The sequence below is a fragment of the Danio aesculapii genome, chromosome 1 (assembly GCF_903798145.1).
Source record: "Danio aesculapii chromosome 1, fDanAes4.1, whole genome shotgun sequence".
In the NCBI taxonomy this organism is placed as follows: domain Eukaryota; kingdom Metazoa; phylum Chordata; class Actinopteri; order Cypriniformes; family Danionidae; genus Danio; species Danio aesculapii.
In genome coordinates this window covers 2,411,829-2,432,103 of record NC_079435.1, presented here as the reverse complement: position 1 = coordinate 2,432,103, position 20,275 = coordinate 2,411,829, and the positions used below count along the sequence as shown (strand labels likewise).

General features: G+C 38.7%; 1 protein-coding gene across 1 annotated transcript in view; it reads right to left on the bottom strand.

Moving 5' to 3' along the window:
• LOC130217287 (B-cell receptor CD22-like) overlaps positions 1-18,572 on the bottom strand; it is a 28,376-nt gene extending 9,804 nt beyond the window's left edge. The window contains exons 1-5 of the mRNA XM_056449734.1: positions 18,515-18,572; positions 18,080-18,427; positions 17,733-17,978; positions 17,044-17,298; positions 16,557-16,805 (exon numbers count right to left, since the gene is read on the bottom strand). Of these exons, the coding sequence (XP_056305709.1) occupies positions 16,557-16,805; positions 17,044-17,298; positions 17,733-17,978; positions 18,080-18,427; positions 18,515-18,572 (1,156 nt within the window). The remainder of the gene's footprint in view (positions 1-16,556; positions 16,806-17,043; positions 17,299-17,732; positions 17,979-18,079; positions 18,428-18,514) is intronic.
• Positions 18,573-20,275: the final 1,703 nt, after the last annotated feature.

Genomic DNA, 20,275 nt, shown 5'->3' with positions numbered 1-20,275 from the left:
TCACGGTTCTTGATGTTGTTGTGCTCACCCTTATAGACAGGCTAAGGAGCTCTGTCACCCAGGAGGAGCTCGGAGTAGAGCCGCTGCTCCTCCACATCGAGAGAAGTCAGCTGAGGTGGCTCAGGCATCTGTTTTGGATACCTCCTGGAGGAGGTGTTCCAGGCATGTCCCACTGGGAGGAGGCCTCTGGGAAGACCCAGGACCCAGAGTTCAGATACTTCCAAAATCATTCTGCATAAATCTGGAGATTATTTACAAAAATCCTGCGCAGAAATAGCAAAAAAATATTCACAGATTCTGCCTGGCCCTAGACATTAGCACTCCTCACACCCACATGAACACTTGAGCCAAACACAGGAAACACGTCATGCAAGTAGACATCTCTAAAAAGGATCACATGATCACAAGTCACGAGATGCTACTAAATGTAAATATTTGAACGCAAAAGTCTATGACCACATCTGCTGTTAGAGACATTTGAATGAAATACAAGAGTGACACAAAGCTGCTCTTATTAAAAAAAAGAGAGATCACGTGATAAAACACAACAGGAAGCATCTATAATATTCATCCGCATCCTTTAAAATATTATTGAAAATATTTTTAGAGAAATTATTTTATTATGAAATTGTTATTGATGAATCAAATACTCCTGAATAATAAATATCATTACATGATTCTCTCTATGGGACATTTTAATAACTTTAGTCAGATATGTTCTCTGATGTTGGCAAAACAACACTGGTGCGTGAGGTACTCTATGACAAATAGACCATGTGTTAAAAGGTGTTGACCACAGACGTGTTCAGAGTGAGAAAACTCAGAGCTGCCTTCATTTTGCTCACTTGCAGTGTTGGTGAATAAGGTAAGAGCATTGTTTACTAATCGTTCAGTAGATTGATTCAATTCTGTTTCCTAGATGATGTTCCAGTATCGTTCTGCCATTTCTTAGGGGTCACATGACATGTTAACATGTTTGTAATAAACTCTACCTTTTTAATTTTGTAAATGTGTTAAGTAAATATTCAAAATGAACACAAAATGCAAAAAAACAAGCGTATTTAATAATTTTGACAATATTTGACTATGGGAAAAATTACTATATATAACGAATGGTAGTAAACGGTCAAAGTACTTGCTCTACAGTGTTTAAGACCATACCTAAGGATAAAAATAATATAATAAAAATTGCAAATTTGCAACATGAAGCAGCAAAATGAACTGTTTTTACAGCTAAAAATCAGTAAACGAGCCCGGAAGCCTTGAGAATTAGGTTCTAATGGCTGTGCCTGCCTACTAGCACATACAACATGGCTGCGTGGATGTTTATTACTATCTATATAAGGTGACATTAACACTGTAGAAGAGGCTTGATTTGCCCTAGCCAGAAAAAGGAAGTTCAACCAGGAAGAACTTAACCACAGTGTTTCTTTAAGCTCTTCTTTATCCTAAAGTATATTAGTAAAATATACCTTTACTTGCTTGCTTTCACAATAAAACTAATTTAAACGACAAAATAAAAGGTTCATAAACGCTGCAATAAGACATCGTATTTGTGTTGTAGGTGTTGCTATGTTGATGTCGTTAAAAATGGCTCCTCCCCTTTTTCTGATCTTCCTGCTCATGATTCACAGTGAGTCACTGCAACACTTCTGAAACTATCGAGAGGTTTTAAATACTTTATCTTCACCTGAACATTCTTGATTATTTCTGTCTCAGTAGTTTCTGGTGCTGATTGGGGTGTAAAATACAGTCCTTCACACATCTGTGCACTAAAAGACTCATCAGTGATAATGAGCTGCACTTATACATACCCCACTGGACATGAGATTATGACAGTGTACTGGACTAAAGTGTTAACAAAGCATCAAAATCTGTCTGAGGACCCTGAATACAGTCAGAGGCTTCAGTATCTGGGAGATAAACAGCAGAACTGCACCGTCAGACTGAGTCATGTGACAAAGAAAGATGAACATGACTATTATTTCAGATTCATTACTAATGTAACTAAAGGAAGATGGACTGGCACTCCAGGGGTGTTTCTCTCTGTCACAGGTGACTCTCCTGAGGTTTCTCTCTTCTTGTGGTCATCATGTAGAATAATAATCAGTGTATGAGAGCAGCACTACATATAATGTGTGTGTTGTGTTCAGATCTTCAGCTGGAGTCTCCTGAGAGAGTGACAGAGGGAGATTCAGTCCGTCTGACATGTAAAAGCAGCTGTAAACTGACTGACACACCAACATTCATCTGGTACAGAAACTCAGAGAGATTGAATGCAGGAACTACTGAAAACAAACTCATCCTCGATCTAGTCAGAAGAGAAGATGCAGGCAGATATAGATGTGCTGTAGATGGACACACACTCACATCACCTGAGGTCTATCTCAATGTCACCTGTGAGTGCAGATTTGTTAGTTTTTTTTAATGACTCCTGTAAGTGTCTATGAAAAAACTTATAATTATGTCTATTTCAGATTCACCCAAGAGCGTCTCAGTGTCTATAAATGGATCAGCTGTAATAATGGAGGGAGATTCAGTGACTCTGAGCTGCAGCAGTGACTCAAACCCTCCTGCAGAAATCTACTGGTTTGAGGAGAATCAAAGCTCAGCTGTTGGATCTGGACAGAGTTTCAGTGCAGTACAGAGTGGACGCTTCTACTGTGAGGCTCACAATCCACATGGAGCTCAGAGATCAGATGCCATCTCTGTCACTGTTAAAGGTAAAGCAGCTCATTTACTTACTCCTCCTAAAGTGAACATTTTCTAATGTTTTACTCTTTCGTCTGCTGTAGGACGTCCGCTGATATTATACACATCTATTGGAGTGGGTTGTGGAGCTGCAGTTGTCATTATGATGTTGCTGATTTGGTAAGATGTGTTCAGCATTTGACTACAGTCTTGTCCTGGTAACATTATCATAAAATATCTTTGTTGTTTTCCCCATTTTATAATTAAAACAGCATGAGAAAAAGTTCAATATTTTCAGGAGAACACTCTATACAGTTAGGTAACATTAATTGTTTTTAAGTAAAAGCAGGATGCGGAAGAGGAACGATACAGAGGAGCCTCAGGTGAGGAAAACAAACATATCTGGTGATCATTATTTAAATCAAGATCTCTCAGAAAGTGAATGTTTCTGTTTAGTAATTTTTAATTCTGTTTCTGTTTATTTTGTTTATGATGTATTTTCCATAAATGGCAAAGATCAATCAGTCCAAACCTCATCATGACAGAAGCAAAGAGTTTGCTGACGCTGTGTATAACAATGTAAAGGTAAGGTATTTATTATTTATTATCATCATCATCATACACTAGTGTGCACTATTTCGTGTTTGTTTTTACTATATTTTCTTTTCGGCCTCATGCATCCGTTTTATCAATTTGGATGACCTCATGCATCCGTTTTATCAATTTGGATGACCTCATGCATCCGTTTTATCAATTTGGATGACCTCATGCATCCGTTTTATCAATTTGGATGACCTCATGCATCCGTTTTATTAATTTGGATGACCTCATGCATCCGTTTTATTCATTTGGATGACCTCATGCATCCGTTTTATTCATTTGGATGACCTCATGCATCCGTTTTATTAATTTGGATGACCTCATGCATCCGTTTTATTAATTTGGATGACCTCATGCATCCGTTTTATTAATTTGGATGACCTCATGCATCTGTTTTATTAATTTGAATGACCTCATGCATCCGTTTTATTAATTTGGATGACCTCATGCATCCGTTTTATTAATTTGGATGACCTCATGCATCCGTTTTATTAATTTGGATGACCTCATGCATCTGTTTTATTAATTTGGATGACCTTATGCATCCGTTTTATTAATTTGGATGACCTCATGCATCCGTTTTATTAATTTGGATGACCTCATGCATCCGTTTTATCAATTTGGATGACCTCATGCATCCGTTTTATTAATTTGGACGGCTTCATGCATCCGTTAGCAAGAACTTGGGTGCAGATAATGCTCTGTGGCTGGGTCAGGGACTCTTTGCTTCGAGAAAATGAAATAAAACCATAGTTCAGGTAACTATCTTGGTGTTTCCAGTATTGCTAGCGCTGTGACCTGAAATGTTTGGAGCTTCCTCACCTGGGTCCAGTATGCTTGGGTCATTACTATTAGCTGCTGAAGGCGAATCAGTGAGACTCCGTCTTTTTCTGTTGAGTACGGATAACAAATTTGCCTATTTTTTGGTCAGCTAGGGCAGTGTTTCCCAACCCTTTTCCTGGAGGCACACCAACAGTACATATTTTGGATTTCTCCCTTACCTGACTAATTAACTTCAGGTGTTGAAGTCTCTTCTTATGTTCTAATTAGGTGATTCAGGTGTGTTTGATTAGGGAGAGGTTGAAAATGTGTACTGTTGGTGTGCCTTCAGGAACAGGGTTGGGAAACACTGAGCTAGGGGATAAATTTTTTTTTTAAATATGAGAAGACCCCCCACAGAGCTTGCTGAGTCCCTTTGTGGGCCAGGACCCCCCTGTTGGAACCGCTGACCTAGGCAATGGTGAAGCCTGTCAAAGCTGAGATTAGCATTTGGCATTTACAGCTATGTTTCCATCCAAAGATGTGAATTAGATATCTGCAAACCTGGAATATTGCATGAAACATTTGTGAATAAAGTAGCATTTCCATTCAATAGACAAAGAGAACCAAATCATCACTTCCTGATAAACTGGCACTAAATATCACGCAGAGAAATGTAGTTGGGTGTATTAGGATACGCCACTGTAGTGTTTTTTCTTCTCTAATAAATAAGTTCCACCTTAGAAGACGAAGACGAAATGCAATGAACGCGTTGGCTTTTGGAGACGTGTGCAGACAGATGCTCAAGACAGTTCTGGAGGTCATAATAATATAATAAATATTAATACTGAAGCTCTGTAATGACGAACTGACAGCTGAGGCCTTTTACAATCAGCAAAACAACATTTCAGTTCTTTTATAATGTGCTGGAAACACTGCTTTGTCCATTAATGTTGACTTGTATTATCCTTGACATGCATTACAAAAGAGGCTCAGACAACGTTATTGCTAATCTATCAAAAATATGTGCATAAACAGGAGAATGTTCTTCATTTCTGATACAGAGTGAATTTGTGGTTATTTATAAGATCCTTTTGTTATAATTTTAATGATGGGTTGTTATGTTGTCACATATAATACTTAATGGTGTTACACTATACTTTCTCTCTCTCTGCAGATCTCTGAAACATCTCCTCATTAGCAGGAGTGCTGTTCGCTGTTGAATGAAGCAACAGATATAAAAAAACAGCCGAGAAGCAGTCCCGCTTTTGCTTGCCCAGACAACGTGTGGTTTAAGAGTTTTAAGCTTTGAGTCTGTTGTGTCTTTGCAAATATGTTAATTTTTACATAATTTTTACAAACACAAATATATTAGTGTTTGTGTAGAGCTAAAACAGCTAACTGCATAAGCCGTGTCAGATTATTTGGGTTTTACCCCTTTCTGATTTGGTCAGGTTGAGAAGTGAGTTCATTTGATTTATTTTCATGTTTCATTTTTGGGGAAATTTATGTTATTTAAATAATTTTTTGGTAAATCTGATTTTGTTTGATATTTTGGCCTCACCCTCTCCTGACTTGCTTCTTTTTAGGATTTTTTATTTGCTTTATAATTTCTGGTTTTGTAAACCTTTAATAAAATGATTTAAGAGTATATTTGGGTATCAAGTTATTTTATTATTATTATTATGGTTTCAACCATTATAAATATTGTATGTGTGTGAGCACAACTATTCAGAAACAGTTAGGCCCAATCCCAATTTTATTTTTGTACCCCTACCCATTGGCCCTTACAACCAAGTGTGAAGGGAAAGGGCTTCAAAATGTACCCCTAAGAATTGGAACAGCACTACAGCACCTGCACACGTCATCATATGCCATCACGATCTCTTGCTTCATATGAGATCAGACGATCGCGACTGCTGTAGATATTCCAGGTGTGTTATTTTTTGGTATTTACCTTCACATTTAGTCATTTAGCAGATGCTTTTATCCAAAGTGACTTACAAATGAGGACAAGGAAGCAATTTACACAACTATAAGAGCAGCAGTGCTATAGACAAGTTTCAGGTGCGTAAAGTCTAAGAAGCAAAACATTAGAATTTTTTTTTTTTTGTTTTGAGAGAGAGTACAGTTAGTGGTATAGCCAGAGAGGCAGTTGCAGATTAGGAAGGAAAGTGGAGACTAAACAGTTGAGTTTTAGTGGTTTCTTGAAGACAGCAAGTGACTCTGCTGTTCTGATGTAGTTAGGGAGTTCATTCCACCAACTGGGCAGATTGAATGTGAGAGTTCGGGAAAGTGATTTCTTCCCTCTTTGGGATGGAACAACGAGGCGACGTTCATTCACAGAACGCAAGTTTCTGGAGGGCACATATATCTGCAGAAGTGAGAGCAGATACGAAGGAGCAAAGCCAGAGGTCGCTTTGTAAGCAAACATCAGAGCTTTGAATTTGATGCGAGCAGCAACTGGCAGCCAGTGCAAACGGGTGAGTAGCGGAGTGACATGTGCTCTTTTGGGTTCATCAAAGACCACTCGTGCTGCTGCGTTCTGAAGCAGCTGAAGAGGTTTGATAGAATTAGCTGGAAGCCCGGAGAGTTGCAATAATCCAGTTTGGAAATTATTTAGGAAATCACTGAAGGTATATACTATGTTATCATAACCATCTAATGTGGCAATAAGACTATAACTATATTGCGCATTTACACAGTGGCCATAATCATCATCAATGTAAACACACAAAACAACATGAACATTATATCAGACACTGTAAACAGCTCATTCTCCACCACTAGACTTTTCTGACAGGGTATTCGTGTGTCAGAATGTTGTGGGACTACTATACAGGAGTTATGATTATGGATTATAGATCGCAAAATTTGGCTTTTTTTAATTTTATATTTTTAAAGCATGACAATGTTAAAAAAGCCAGTGCAAATGTTAAGACTTCTGAATATTCCCAGAATAAAATCATGGAGCATCGATGCTCATTATGATTCTTTTACAGAATTTCTAAAGCTCAAAACATTAGTCACACGAACCAACAAGCCAAACATAAAACACAAGAGATAAACAAACGTAATTTGTGGATATTGAAGCATAAACACATCCAGATGCTTATAGGTCTACATTTGACTCTTAAAACACTTATAAGTTATATGTTTAGCAAGTATCCTAATTAAAGGCTGAAATTTTGCAGGTACATGAAACAAAATATCCTACTTTAAGAAACAATATTTAAAAATGTGTAAAATATCAGTGCTGTTATTGTTCCTAAACACCAGTGTTGTACAACCAGGACATTATAACACTATTAGTGTCCCACTGTGTAGTGAACCAAACCCTTTAATGTCCTTACCAACGGTTGAACTCCTGAACTTGAAATACAGGTTCATTCACGACCTCTGGAGCCAGGGAAAACCATTTGCGATCTTAGAAATATAAACAAAACAGCACCAATGTTGACGTTCAATTTAAAATGGCGCCTTTTGTCAATGACGCCAAGCGCAACGGGAGTCACGTGACCGCGTCGCGCTGAGAGGGAAATGAAAACGTGACGAACGATTTTGAGAGACATAATATTAATCAACAAATTAATGACACACGATTTCGCTTAACAGGTCTAATAGTATGGATTTAGATCACTATAATTCATTAGTCACGTGAATTATTTTATGTCTATTTTGGGTTTGAATCACTTTCATTTTAGAAAGGAAGACAATTATACTGCTTAAACAAGGTGACCAGCAGGTGGCGCAAATAGACCAGATAAGTATAATATCTTCTCTAGGGCAGGTTCACAATGTTTTAATACACAATTAATTAGCATAAAGTAGTGTAGAGAATCAGTTTTGTACGTAGCATATATGTCCTACCAATCTCTGAACATACTGCTGTTTATCAATGATTAGTACTGAAATACAGACGATGGTAAACAAAAGCAACAGTTACAGCTTTGCAGATTATAACAAGCAAACAAACTTTAGAGATATCGAGATTTTGGGGTGGATATAATGTTAATCAGCCCTATAAACCAAATACAAGAAATAGGTTTTAATTGTTTTATTAAAGACATCAAAACCAGAAATTATACAGCAAATAATTACAGATTTTCAAATGAACCAAATCATCATGAGATGGAGAGGCTAAAATGACTAAATAAAACAAAATATATCAGAAGGAATTTAAAAAACAAAAGAAATATGAAATTAAACACAATTATCTCACATCTCTTCCTGACTAATAAAAACAGAAGGAAAAATAAAAGGCGGAAAACCAGATAGATATGACACACCGCATTTGGTTAGCTGTTTCACACACTAATGTTAATGTATTTACAAAGACACGACAGAATTAAACAGGTAAACCACATGTTGTCTGGAGGAAAAGCCTGACTCTCTGCTGTTTTACATCTGCTGCTTCATTCAACAGTGAACAACACTCGTGCTAATAAGGAGAATATTCAGAGATCTGCAGAGAGAGAGAAAGAAAAGGACAGCATAACAGCATTAAACACTCTGACAAAATAAAACCCCATCATCAATATCATTACAACATAACTTATTCATAATAATCAAACTCAAACTCTATATAAGAAAAAGAGCATTCACATTCAGAGATCATTCACAAAGCTAAGCTTTAATTAAATATGAACATCACTGAGACTCTGGTCATTTTTGACAGAGATGCTAATCCAAGCAATCTATGCTAAGCTAAGCTAAAGTGCTCCCGCCAGACTCAGAGATCATCTGAATTGATAAAAAAAAAAATGGGAAAACTCCACTGGTAAACTCAAGGAGAGGTGTAAAATGTGCCTATTTCCAAAAAAGGGAGTGTTCTATTAATCAAGGAATCATTTCCAAAACCAGCATCACATGAACACACTGCAGTTTTTCCAGACTTCATTCAACCACTGACCAATCTAAGCAACAACTACAGTATACACTCACTGGACACTTTATATCAACTGCTCATTAACGCAAATTTCTAATCAGCCAATCACATGGCAGCAACTCAATGCATTTAGGCATGTAGACATGGTCAAGGCGGTCTGCTGCAGTTCAAAGCGAGCATCAGAATGGGGAAGAAAGGGGATATAAGTGACTTTGAATGTGGCATGGTTGTTGGTGCCAGACCGTCTGGTCTGAGTATTTCAGAAACTGCTGATCTACTGGGATTTTCACGCACAACCATCTCTAGGGTTTACAGAGAATGGTCTGACAAAGAGGAAATATCCAGTGAGCGGCAGTTCTGTGGGCGCAAATGCCTTGTTGATGCCAGAGGTCCGAGGAGAATGGCCAGACTGGTTCCAGCTGATAGAAAGGCAACAGCAACTCAAATGAGCACTCGTTACAACCGAGGTCTGCAGAAGAGCATCTCTAAACACACAACACGTCTAACCTTGAGGCAGATGGGCTACAGCAGCAGAAGACCACACCGGGTGCCGCTCCTGTCAGCTAAGAACAGGAAACTGAGGCTACAATTCACACAGGCTCACCAAAACTGGACAATAGAAGATTGGAGAAACGTTGCCTGGTCTGATGAGTCTCCATTCCTGCTGCCACATTCGGATTTACGGTCAGAACTTGTCGTCAACAACATGAAATCATGAATCCATCCTGCCTTGTATCAGCGGTTCAGGCTGGTGGTGGTGGTGTAATGGTGTGGGGGATATTTTCTTGGCACACTTTGAGTCCTTTAGTACCAATTGAGCATGGTGTCATCGCCACAGCCTACCTGAGTATTGTTGCTGACCATGTCCATCCCTTTATGAGCACAGTGTCTCCATCTTCTGATGGCTACTTCCAGCAGGAGAACGCACCATGTGATAGAGCGCCAATCATCTCAGACTGGTTTCTTGAACATGACAATGAGTTCACTGTACTCAAATGCCCTCCACAGTCACCAGATCTCAATCCAATAGAGCACCTTTGGGATGTGGTGGAACGGGAGACTGGCATCATGGATGTGCAGCCAACAAATCTGCAGCAACGGCATGATGCTATCATGTTAATATGAAGCAAAATCTCTGAGGAATATTTCCAGCACCTTGTTGAATCTATGCCACGAAGGATTAAGGCAGGTCTAACGGTAAAAGTGGGTCCAACCTGTTACTAATAAGGTGTACCTAATAAAGTGGCCAGAGAGTGTAGATTACAATAGTACAGAAAAGTACACCAGCAGCTGCATTAGCACCCATACTGTCATAATGGAGAATAAACATAAAGAGAAGTATATCAGTGTCAACAACAACTATATTACCTAATGTTCAAACTAATGTATTATTAAGTGACCACACTTGTCTAAAATAGCCAAGCAAAACCACAATTGACAATTTCTATAATAATAACCATATTAGCGTCCACACAATAGATGATAATGTTAAATACACTGGCGTCCAAAGTACAATAATTATAATGGTATTATTTTCATATGCAGGGTCAGTCAACAGCGTCACATTCAAAACAGGACTAAAGTTATCTGTGTGGAACAGGTCAAATGTTGGTGTCAGTGTGTGCTTGCTTCTGTCAGTCTGTCGCTGTTCATTTGTGCTTCATCTAAAACTCCACATCTATAATCCTCTTAGTCTATGCTGACATTATCTTCAGCAGCTTAAACACTCTACAGCCTGTTTCCCACCGCAAGCGTGAGCAGAGCAGAGCATGTTAACAGATTAGAGCTTTCATTCCGCACCAAGCAGAAGCAGTGCGTCAGCGCAAGGCTTGAGCGCCTCTGAAGCATAGTGCGGCGATAGTTTCGGCGCTGGGTCTATTTTTGACATGCTGCTCACGCTCAATTAAAGTGACAGTGCATTGATAATGACCAAAAAGTAACCAAAGAGTAAAAAGTAGCTATTTTACCCAAAAAATGCATCAATAATATCCACTGACGTATATATATAGTCAATCAAATGAACTTAAACTATTAAAAACAGCAACAAACATTTATTTAGGCCCGGACTACAAAACCAAATGTAAAACAACTTTAGTATTAGTTCTGCTTAGTAAGTTGCACACTAGTCTGTCATGTATAAATATCATTATAACTATATTGCATAAATATTATTAGAACTTCGCTCTATCTGACTAGTAAGTAAAAATTCACAAAACTCACAATTTAGCCACACAGACTCCTATTCGTCCCACAAAAATAACAGTAATGCATACCTAACTAACCACATAGAGACTGTGTCTGTTCCTCGTATTATTAGATCAAGAAACAAACGTACTGTGTGCTCCAAAAATAATCTATTAAGAATTAAACCAGAAAAAACACGAAAAAGTGAAAATACAAATTTCATGAAGCTTGGTCTCCTAAACATCAGGTCACTAGCACCTAAAGCACTTATCATAAATGAAATAATAACAGATAACAATCTTAATGCACTCTGTCTCACTGAAACCTGGCTGAAACAAAATGACTATATTAGTTTAAATGAGGCAACTCCTCCAGGATTCTTATATAAACATGAGGCTCGTCAAACTGGTCGTGGTGGTGGAGTTGCGTCAATCTTTAGTGATATTCTTAATGTTAATCAGAGAAACGGACTTATGTTTAGCTCCTTTGAAGTACTAGCGCTTAATGTTGTCCTTCCAAACACTATGCAAAAACCTATGTTATCTCTCGCTCTAATCACCATATATAGACCTCCAGGACCCTATGTCAATTTTCTAAAAGAGTTTTCTGATTTTATCTCTGACTTACTAGTTAAAACTGATAAAATACTAATTGTAGGAGACTTTAACATCCACATAGATGACGCTAACGACACGTTAGGGCTCGCGTTTACGGACTTGCTGGTCTCACTAGGAATAAAGCAAAATGTTATTGGTCCAACTCATCGCCTAAAGCATACACTAGATCTAATTCTGTCTTATGGAATTGAGGTCACTGATGTAGACATTATACCACAAAGTGATGATATTACAGACCACTACCTCTTACTATATAAGCTGTGTTTACCTGAAATTAGCAGATCCGCTCCGATATATCGTCCTAGTAGAACTATTGTTCCATCCACTAAAGATGAATTTATAAATAACTTACCTGATCTTTCTCTACTTCGAAATGCACCCGCAAACGCAAATGACCTTGATGTAGTAACCAGCAGTATGGATGCCATCTTTACTAGCACTTTAAATACTGTGGCACCCATCAAACTAAAAAGACTAGAGAGAATAAAACTACACCGTGGTATAATAGTCATACCCGCGCTCTCAAAACAGCAACCCGTGCCCTGGAACGTAAATGGAAAAAAACTAATTTAGAAGTCTTTAGAATTGCATACAAAGACAGTATGTCCAGCTATAGGAGGGCTTTAAAATCTGCCAGGGCTGAGCACCTCCGCAAACTGATAGAAAATAATCAAAACAATCCTAGATTCTTATTTAACACCATCGCTAAATTAACAAATAATCGGTCATCTTTGGAACAAAACGTTCCACCGCAAATTAGTAGTGATGACTTCATGAATTTTTTCAGTGATAAAATAGAAGGCTTTAGACAGAAAATAGGAGATATTAAAACTTTCTGCACCGCCTTATACTTCAGATCCAGTAAACACGCCTCTGAATCTAAATAACCTACAGTGCTTTAAAATCATACAACAGGAAGAGCTAGACAAAATTATAAATAGCTCTAAATCAGCTACGTGTATATTGGACCCAATTCCAACAAAGTTACTGAAAGAATTGCTACCTGTTATAGGAGAACCTCTTCTTAACATTATCAACTCTTCTTTATCTTTAGGCCATGTTCCAAATCCCTACAAGTTAGCTGTTATTAAACCTATTATTAAGAAACCACAACTGGAACCCAGCAACTTAGCTAATTATAGGCCTATTTCAAACCTTCCATTTATATCTAAAATACTAGAAAAAGTTGTTTCTGCTCAATTATGCTCCTTTCTGCAGACCAACAATGTTTTTGAAGTGTTTCAGTCAGGTTTCAGAGCTCATCACAGTACAGAAACTGCATTAGTGAAAATAACCAACGATTTACTCTTAGCTGCTGACCAAGGGTGCATCTCGCTATTAGTTCTACTCGATCTTAGTGCGGCATTTGACACCATTGACCATGGTATCCTTATTAATCGCTTAAAGTCTACAGGTGTCCAAGGACATGCCCTACAATGGTTTAAGTCATACTTATCTGACCGTTACCAGTTTGTAAATATAAATGGACAGCCTTCACAAATCAGCCCAGTAAAATACGGGGTGCCTCAAGGATCAGTTTTAGGCCCTTACTGTTTACAATATACATGCTACCCCTGGGAGACATTATTAGAAGACATGGGATCAGCTTTCACTGCTATGCAGATGATACTCAATTATATATTTCAACTAAACCTGACGAGACGTCTAATCTGTCCAAGCTAACTGAGTGTATTAAAGATGTTAAAGACTGGATGACCAACAATTATCTTCTCTTAAACTCAGACAAAACAGAATTATTACTTATTGGGCCTAAATCCTGTACACAGCAGATCTCACAACTCGATCTACAATTAGAGGGATACAAAGTTAGCGTTAGTTCTACTATAAAAGATCTGGGTGTCATATTAGACAGCAATTTAACTTTTAAAAATCATATTTCCATGTCACAAAAACTGCTTTCTTTCATCTGAGAAATATAGCTAAGTTACGAAGTATGCTATCCATCTCAGATGCAGAAAAGCTAGTCCATGCTTTTATGACTTCTAGGCTGGACTACTGTAATGCTCTGTTTGCTGGCTGCCCAGCATCCTCTATTAACAAACTTCAATTAGTACAAAATGCAGCTGCCAGAGTTCTAACCAGGTCTAGAAAATTTGATCACATCACCCCAATTTTATCCTCCTTACACTGGCTGCCTGTTAAGTTTCGTATTGAATTTAAAATATTGCTTCTTACATATAAAGCTCTAAATAATCTAGCTCCTGCTTATCTAACCAATCTTCTGTCTCGCTACAATCCAACTCGCTCTTTAAGATCTCAAAACTCAGGACTTCTGGTAGTACCTCGAATAGCAAAGTCGAGTAAAGGAGGTCGAGCCTTCTCATTTATAGCTCCTAAACTCTGGAATAGCCTTCCTGATAACGTCCGAGGCTCAGACACACTCTCCCAATTCAAAACTAGATTAAAGACCTATCTGTTCAGTAAAGCATACACTTAGTGCACCACTTAGGGGGCTTCCACACAGGTTATGCATCTTGCTGATATACACTGTGAACATCAGCTACGCTAATTATTTTCTTTATTCTCCATTTCCACCTGGGGATACTCTTCCCGAGGCCCTCAGACTATGCAGAGTCACTGATTCGATCCAAGACCAACGACGAGATGATCCCAAGGTTTCCATATCCTGGACCTGGCCGAATCCTGAACAACTACTGCGATGGTCATGGAAGAGTGGAGAACATGAGACTGTTTCCTATGACGCTCCAGAGACAGACGAGTCTTCGCTGAGGCCAGCTTCCAGCCTCCGCCACTGAGACTGCAGCTCTGCACAAGACGTTTGGCCAGCGGAGAAATTAAAATGGTCGTGCCCAACTGAGCCTGGTTTCTCTCAAGGTTTTTTTTCTTCACTTCCGCCTTTAGTGAAGTTTTTTTTCCCTCTCCGCTGTCGCCACTGGCTTGCATGGTTCAGGATCTGTAGAGCCGCGCATCGTTGGATTTGCTCTTCAGTGTTTGGACTCTCAGTAGTGATTATTAAACCACACTGAACTGAGCTAAACTGAACTGAACTTAAACACTACAAACTTAACTACACTGTTCCTATTTACTGTGACCTTTTATGTGAAGCTGCTTTGACACAATCTACATTGTATAAGCGCTATACAAATAAAGGTGAATTGAATTGAATTGAAAACTAGGCCTACAACATCCTGACAATCAGGTCTTCTGAGTGCACCAGACATGAATGACACTCCTCATAGAGCTTGAGAAGGATAGAGTTCTGTATGATCTATATCATTAGAAAAATAAAAGAGTTGTAGGTTAAGGAAACAGCATAGGAGGAAGTTGCATTGAGTGTATTTATATAGAGAGAGATAGGTAACTAGATAGAATAGACAGAGATAGATTGATCTGTGCAGCAGCTGCCGATGAGTTACGCGCTGCAGACGCAGTCGGTGTGAAAGGCAAGCATATGCGTGCTGCTTGAAACAGGCGTAATGGCTAATGGACAGACGGCTGCTTCTCACTCAGGGCTGCTGTTTATGCTAATGAGGGTGAGATGGGCACTAGTGGGCGGGGCTTTCCCCCTCTGATGACACGTACAAAGAGAGAATGTCAATCAAAGCGTTTCTGCAGACTGCTGTCTGATTATAAAACAATATAATTTAATAATTTGGAGATATTCACACACTGCTGCCGCAAAACTAGTTAAACCCCTTATAAAAGATGCATAAACGGATGTGAGAAGCACTTATAATCACGCATTATCATGAGCTCAAGTTCATCATTTCAAATTTAGATACACATGGCGAGTGCGCTCAAATAGAGGACGCGAAACCACTCGCATTTTCCACACACTTTATTTGACCACCAGAGCTCATCATATGTATTTTTATGGTGGCGTGTGTCAACTGTATTTAAAAATGGCACTTCGTGTGTTTCTGTAAAGCGAGCCATTATTATAATGGTATCTTGTCACTTCATTTTCATATACGGGCCAGTGCACAGCATCATATGCTTTACATCTGTAATGTTTAGGCCTGAATTGATTCATTATTGTATTTAAAGGAGCAAAATAACTAATAATTAGGCAGCATCTACACTAATGATAGAAAACTAAATATAACTTACCATTATATTTCCATACACAGGGTCAGTGAAATCTACATCAGAGTCTCTACATGTGTCATGATGAGGTCTCAAAGTCTTCATCTTTAGTATGAAAGAAACAGAAATAACTAAGAACTGTTTTAGTGCACATCAGTGGTTTAAAACTATAAAAAATAACTTACATTTATATTTGCATACTCAGAGTCAGTCGAATTATCACAGTAATAATTGCTCGTGTCATGATGAGGTCTGGACTGATTCATCTTCAGCAATAAAGAAAAATACATTGTACACAAAATAAACCAATGATTATGAACAATACAGAATTACATAGATATATTATTATTATTATTATTTATGAGAAACTTTTCCTGATCAATAATTAATTAAATACAGATTTTCTCACCTGAGACTCCTCTGTACTAGGTCTCTTCTTCATCCTGCTCAACCTTTAAAAACAGCCAATATTTTACATACAAGTATAGAGTATGTTGTTATTCTTGTATTAATTTAAAAAAGAAAAATCTTACAACAAAATCATTATTTATGGTAGTTTTTATGACAACTAGACTACAGTTAAAGGCTGAACACATCTCACCAAATCAGCAACATCAAAATAACAACTGCAGCTCCACAACCCACTCCAATAGATGTGTATAATATCAGTGGAGGTCCTACAGCAGACGAAAGAGTAAAACATCAGAAAATGTTCACTTTAGGAGGAGTAAGTACATGAGCTGCTTTACCTTTAACAGTGACAGTGACGGCGTCTGATCTCTGAGCTCCATGTGGATTGTGAGCCTCACAGTAGAAGCGTCCACTCTGTACTGCACTGAAACTCTGTCCAGATCCAACAGCTGAGCTTTGATTCTCCTTAAACCAGCTGAAGTTCAGAGCAGGAGGGTTTGAGTCACTGATGCACATCAGACTCATTGAATCTCCCTCCATTATTACAGCAGATCCACTTATAGACACGGAGACGCTCTTTGGAGGATCTAAAATTAACAAAACCAAATCTTTAAATCATCAAACAGAATCTCCAGTAGAGAAATATAGCTTTAGCGACAGTTCTGTTAGGAAGACCTAATGTTACTTATAGATCCACTTATAGACACAGAGATGTTCCTGGGGGGGTCTGAAAAGACCAAATTTACAATTTATTATAGATAAATATTATAATATTACTTATTAGTTTTTTTAAACAATGAACAGTAGAAATGGTCATAAACTCACACTGGACATCTAAAGTCACAGGATCAGAGTATTTCTCCCCATGCTCATTTCTGGCTCTACACTTGTATTCTCCACTGTCATCAGGGCTGATCTTTGAGATTTTGTAGATTTTTCCACATTCAACATATTGTATTCCTTTATACCAGTAGAATTCTGCAGGAGGGTTTGAGTCACTGCTGCAGCTCAGAGTCACTGAATCTCCCTCCATTATTACAGCAGATCCACTGATGGACACTGAGACGCTCTTTGGAGGATCTAAAATGAACAAAACCAAATCTTTAAATCATCAAACAGAATCTCCAGTAGAGAAATATAGCTTTAGCGACAGTTCTGTCAGGAAGACCTAATGTAACTTACATTTCAATCAGACCTAATGAGTAATATATAAGTAATATATAAGCTGGTCATTCACAATCCATTTCATTTGAAGATACCGACGTCGACACTTAACCACCATCCTCCCCACCAGCACCAGGTTGGGTCCGGGGGGTAGGCTCCGCCCCTGCCTTTGTCCTCAGACAGACTTGGCTGAATTAACGAGCTTCTGATTCAAGCTACGGACAGGGCCTCCGTCAAAGAAATTTATTTGTTCATGTTACCTTGTCAAATTAAATTTATTTATATTTATACATTTCTCTTGTGTCTTCCTGGCAGAACTAAACACTAAAAATCAATGAATCTGTACTCACAGGTTACATAGAGAAAGACCTCAGGTGATGTGAGTGTGTGTCCATCTACAGCACATCTATATCTGCCTAAATCTTCTCTTCTGACTGGATTGAGGATGAGTTTGTTTCCAATAGTTCCTTCAGTCCATGTCTGTGAGTTTCTGTACCAGATGAATGTTGGTGTGTCAGTCAGTTTACAGCTGCTTTTACATGTCAGACGGACAGAAACTCCCTCTGTCACTCTCTCAGGAGACTCCAGCTGAAGATCTGAACACAACACACACATTATATCTAGTGCTGCTCTCATACACTGATTATTATTCTACATAATGACCACAATAAGAAGATAGAAACCTTACGAGAGTCACCTGTGACAGAGAGACGCACTCCTGGTTTACTAGTCCATCTTCCTTCTGTTACATTAGTAATGAATCTGAAATAATACTTGTGTTCATCTTTCTTTGTCACATGACTCAGTCTGACGGTGCAGTTCTGCTGTTTATCTCCCAGATACTGAAGCCTCTGACTGTATTCAGGGTCCTCAGACAGATCTGCAAGCTCTTCTCCATGTTTTACAAGGTTTTTGTTCCAGAACACTTTCCTGATCTGATGTCCAGTAGGGTATGTATAAGTGCAGCTCATTATCACTGACGAGTCTTTTAGTGCACAGATGTGTAAGGGGTTGTAATTCACAGCCCGATCAGCACCAAAAACCACTGAAACACAGAATTCATACAGTGATGAAACTGGCATCAGCTTAAATGCAGCACACAATATCTCTTTGAACTTTTGCAGCGACTCACTGTGAACAGCAAACAGGAAGATCAGAGGAAGAGGAGCCATTTTGATCAACATCACCATAGCAACACCTACAACACACACACGTTGTCTTATTTTTGAGCTTATTTTTAAACTTGTTTTCATTTCTAATTGCATTGGGCAGAATACACATGTAGATATCAATATTAGGTCCCTGGCAGTCCAGATGCTGCTCTTTGTTGAGGTTTAGCTACACTCAATTTGACTGTTTTAGAAACACTATGTGGTTAAGCTAGATAATGCTCTCATCTTTGTCTTCCTGTTCAGTACAAAGAGTGGTGAGAAAAACAGAGGCTGAGAGAGAAATAATTGCCATATCTCATTCTTTGTCTAATACACATGATAAAACACTCAGACACAAAACCATTTACAAAGTGAATTTAGTTTATAAACAACGATTGGCATGATTTACAACGCCTAACACTGGTGAATCTGGTTGACCTACACTATATTAGTTTTAAGACATCAGCAATTACATGCAGATGAACTATAATGACCCCCCTATTTTAATCTGAAGGATTTAATATGGAGTCTGACACCCATCTATAACAGCTTTAGGTATTCTGGGAAGGCTTTCCAAGAATGTTTAAGAGTTCACACTTAGCTGATGATTGATTATAAAGTGTGTTTGGAATGCTGCCAGAGAGCCCTGAGCACATAAGATCCTCAAGCCCGGGGCTCCCTCCTGTTTGCAGGGAGAGAGGGGAGTTTGAGCTCAGGTAGGTCTCGAGAACTCCCCTACTTGTTTATGGTGAATGGCAAATTAGAGATTGCTGTGAGAGATACAGTGCATCTGGAAAGTATTGATAGCGCTTAACTTTATTCACATGTTTTTATGTTACAGCCTTATTCCAAAATTAATTAAATTAATTTATTTTCTCAATTCTAGACAATACCCTATAATGACAATGTAAAAACAGAGTTTTTGAAATTGTTGCAAATTTATTAAAAATAAAAAAGCTGAAAAATAAAATAAACTCACATGTACATCAGTATTGACAGCCTTTGAATTGAGCTCAGGTACATTCTGTTTCCACTGATCAGTCTTGAGATGTTTCAGCAGCTCCATTGGAGTTCACCTGTGGTCAGTTCAGCTGATTGGACATGATCTGAAAGGGCATACACCTGTCTATATAAGTGCATGTCAAAGCACAAACCAAGCATAAAGACAAAGGAATTGTCTGTAGACCTCAAAGACAGGATTGTCGAGGCATAAGGCTGGGGAAGGTTACTGAAACATTTCTGCTGCTCTGAAAGTTCCAATGAGCACAGTGGCCTCCGTCATCTGTAAGTGGAAGATGTTTGGAACCACCAGGACTCTTCCTAGAGCTGGCCGGCCATCTAAGCTGAGTGATTGGGAGAGAAGGGCCTTAGTCAGGGAGGTGATCTATAACCCGATGGTCACTCTGTCTGAGCTCCAGTGTTCTTCTGTGGAGAGATGAGAACCTTACAGAATGACAACCATCTGTGCGGAAGCCACTCCCCACCTGGAATTTGCCAAAAGGCATCTGAAGGACTTTCAGACCATAAGAAACTAAATTCTCTGGTCTGATGAGACTCAAATTGAACTCTTTGGAGTGACTGCCAGGCGTTACGTTTGGAGAAAAGCAGGCACCGCTCATCACCAGGCTAATAGCATCCCTACAGTGAAGCATGGTGGTGGCAGCATCATGCTGTGGGGATGTTTTTCAGCAGCAGTAACTGGAAGACTAGTCAGGATAGAGGGAAATATGAATGCAGCAATG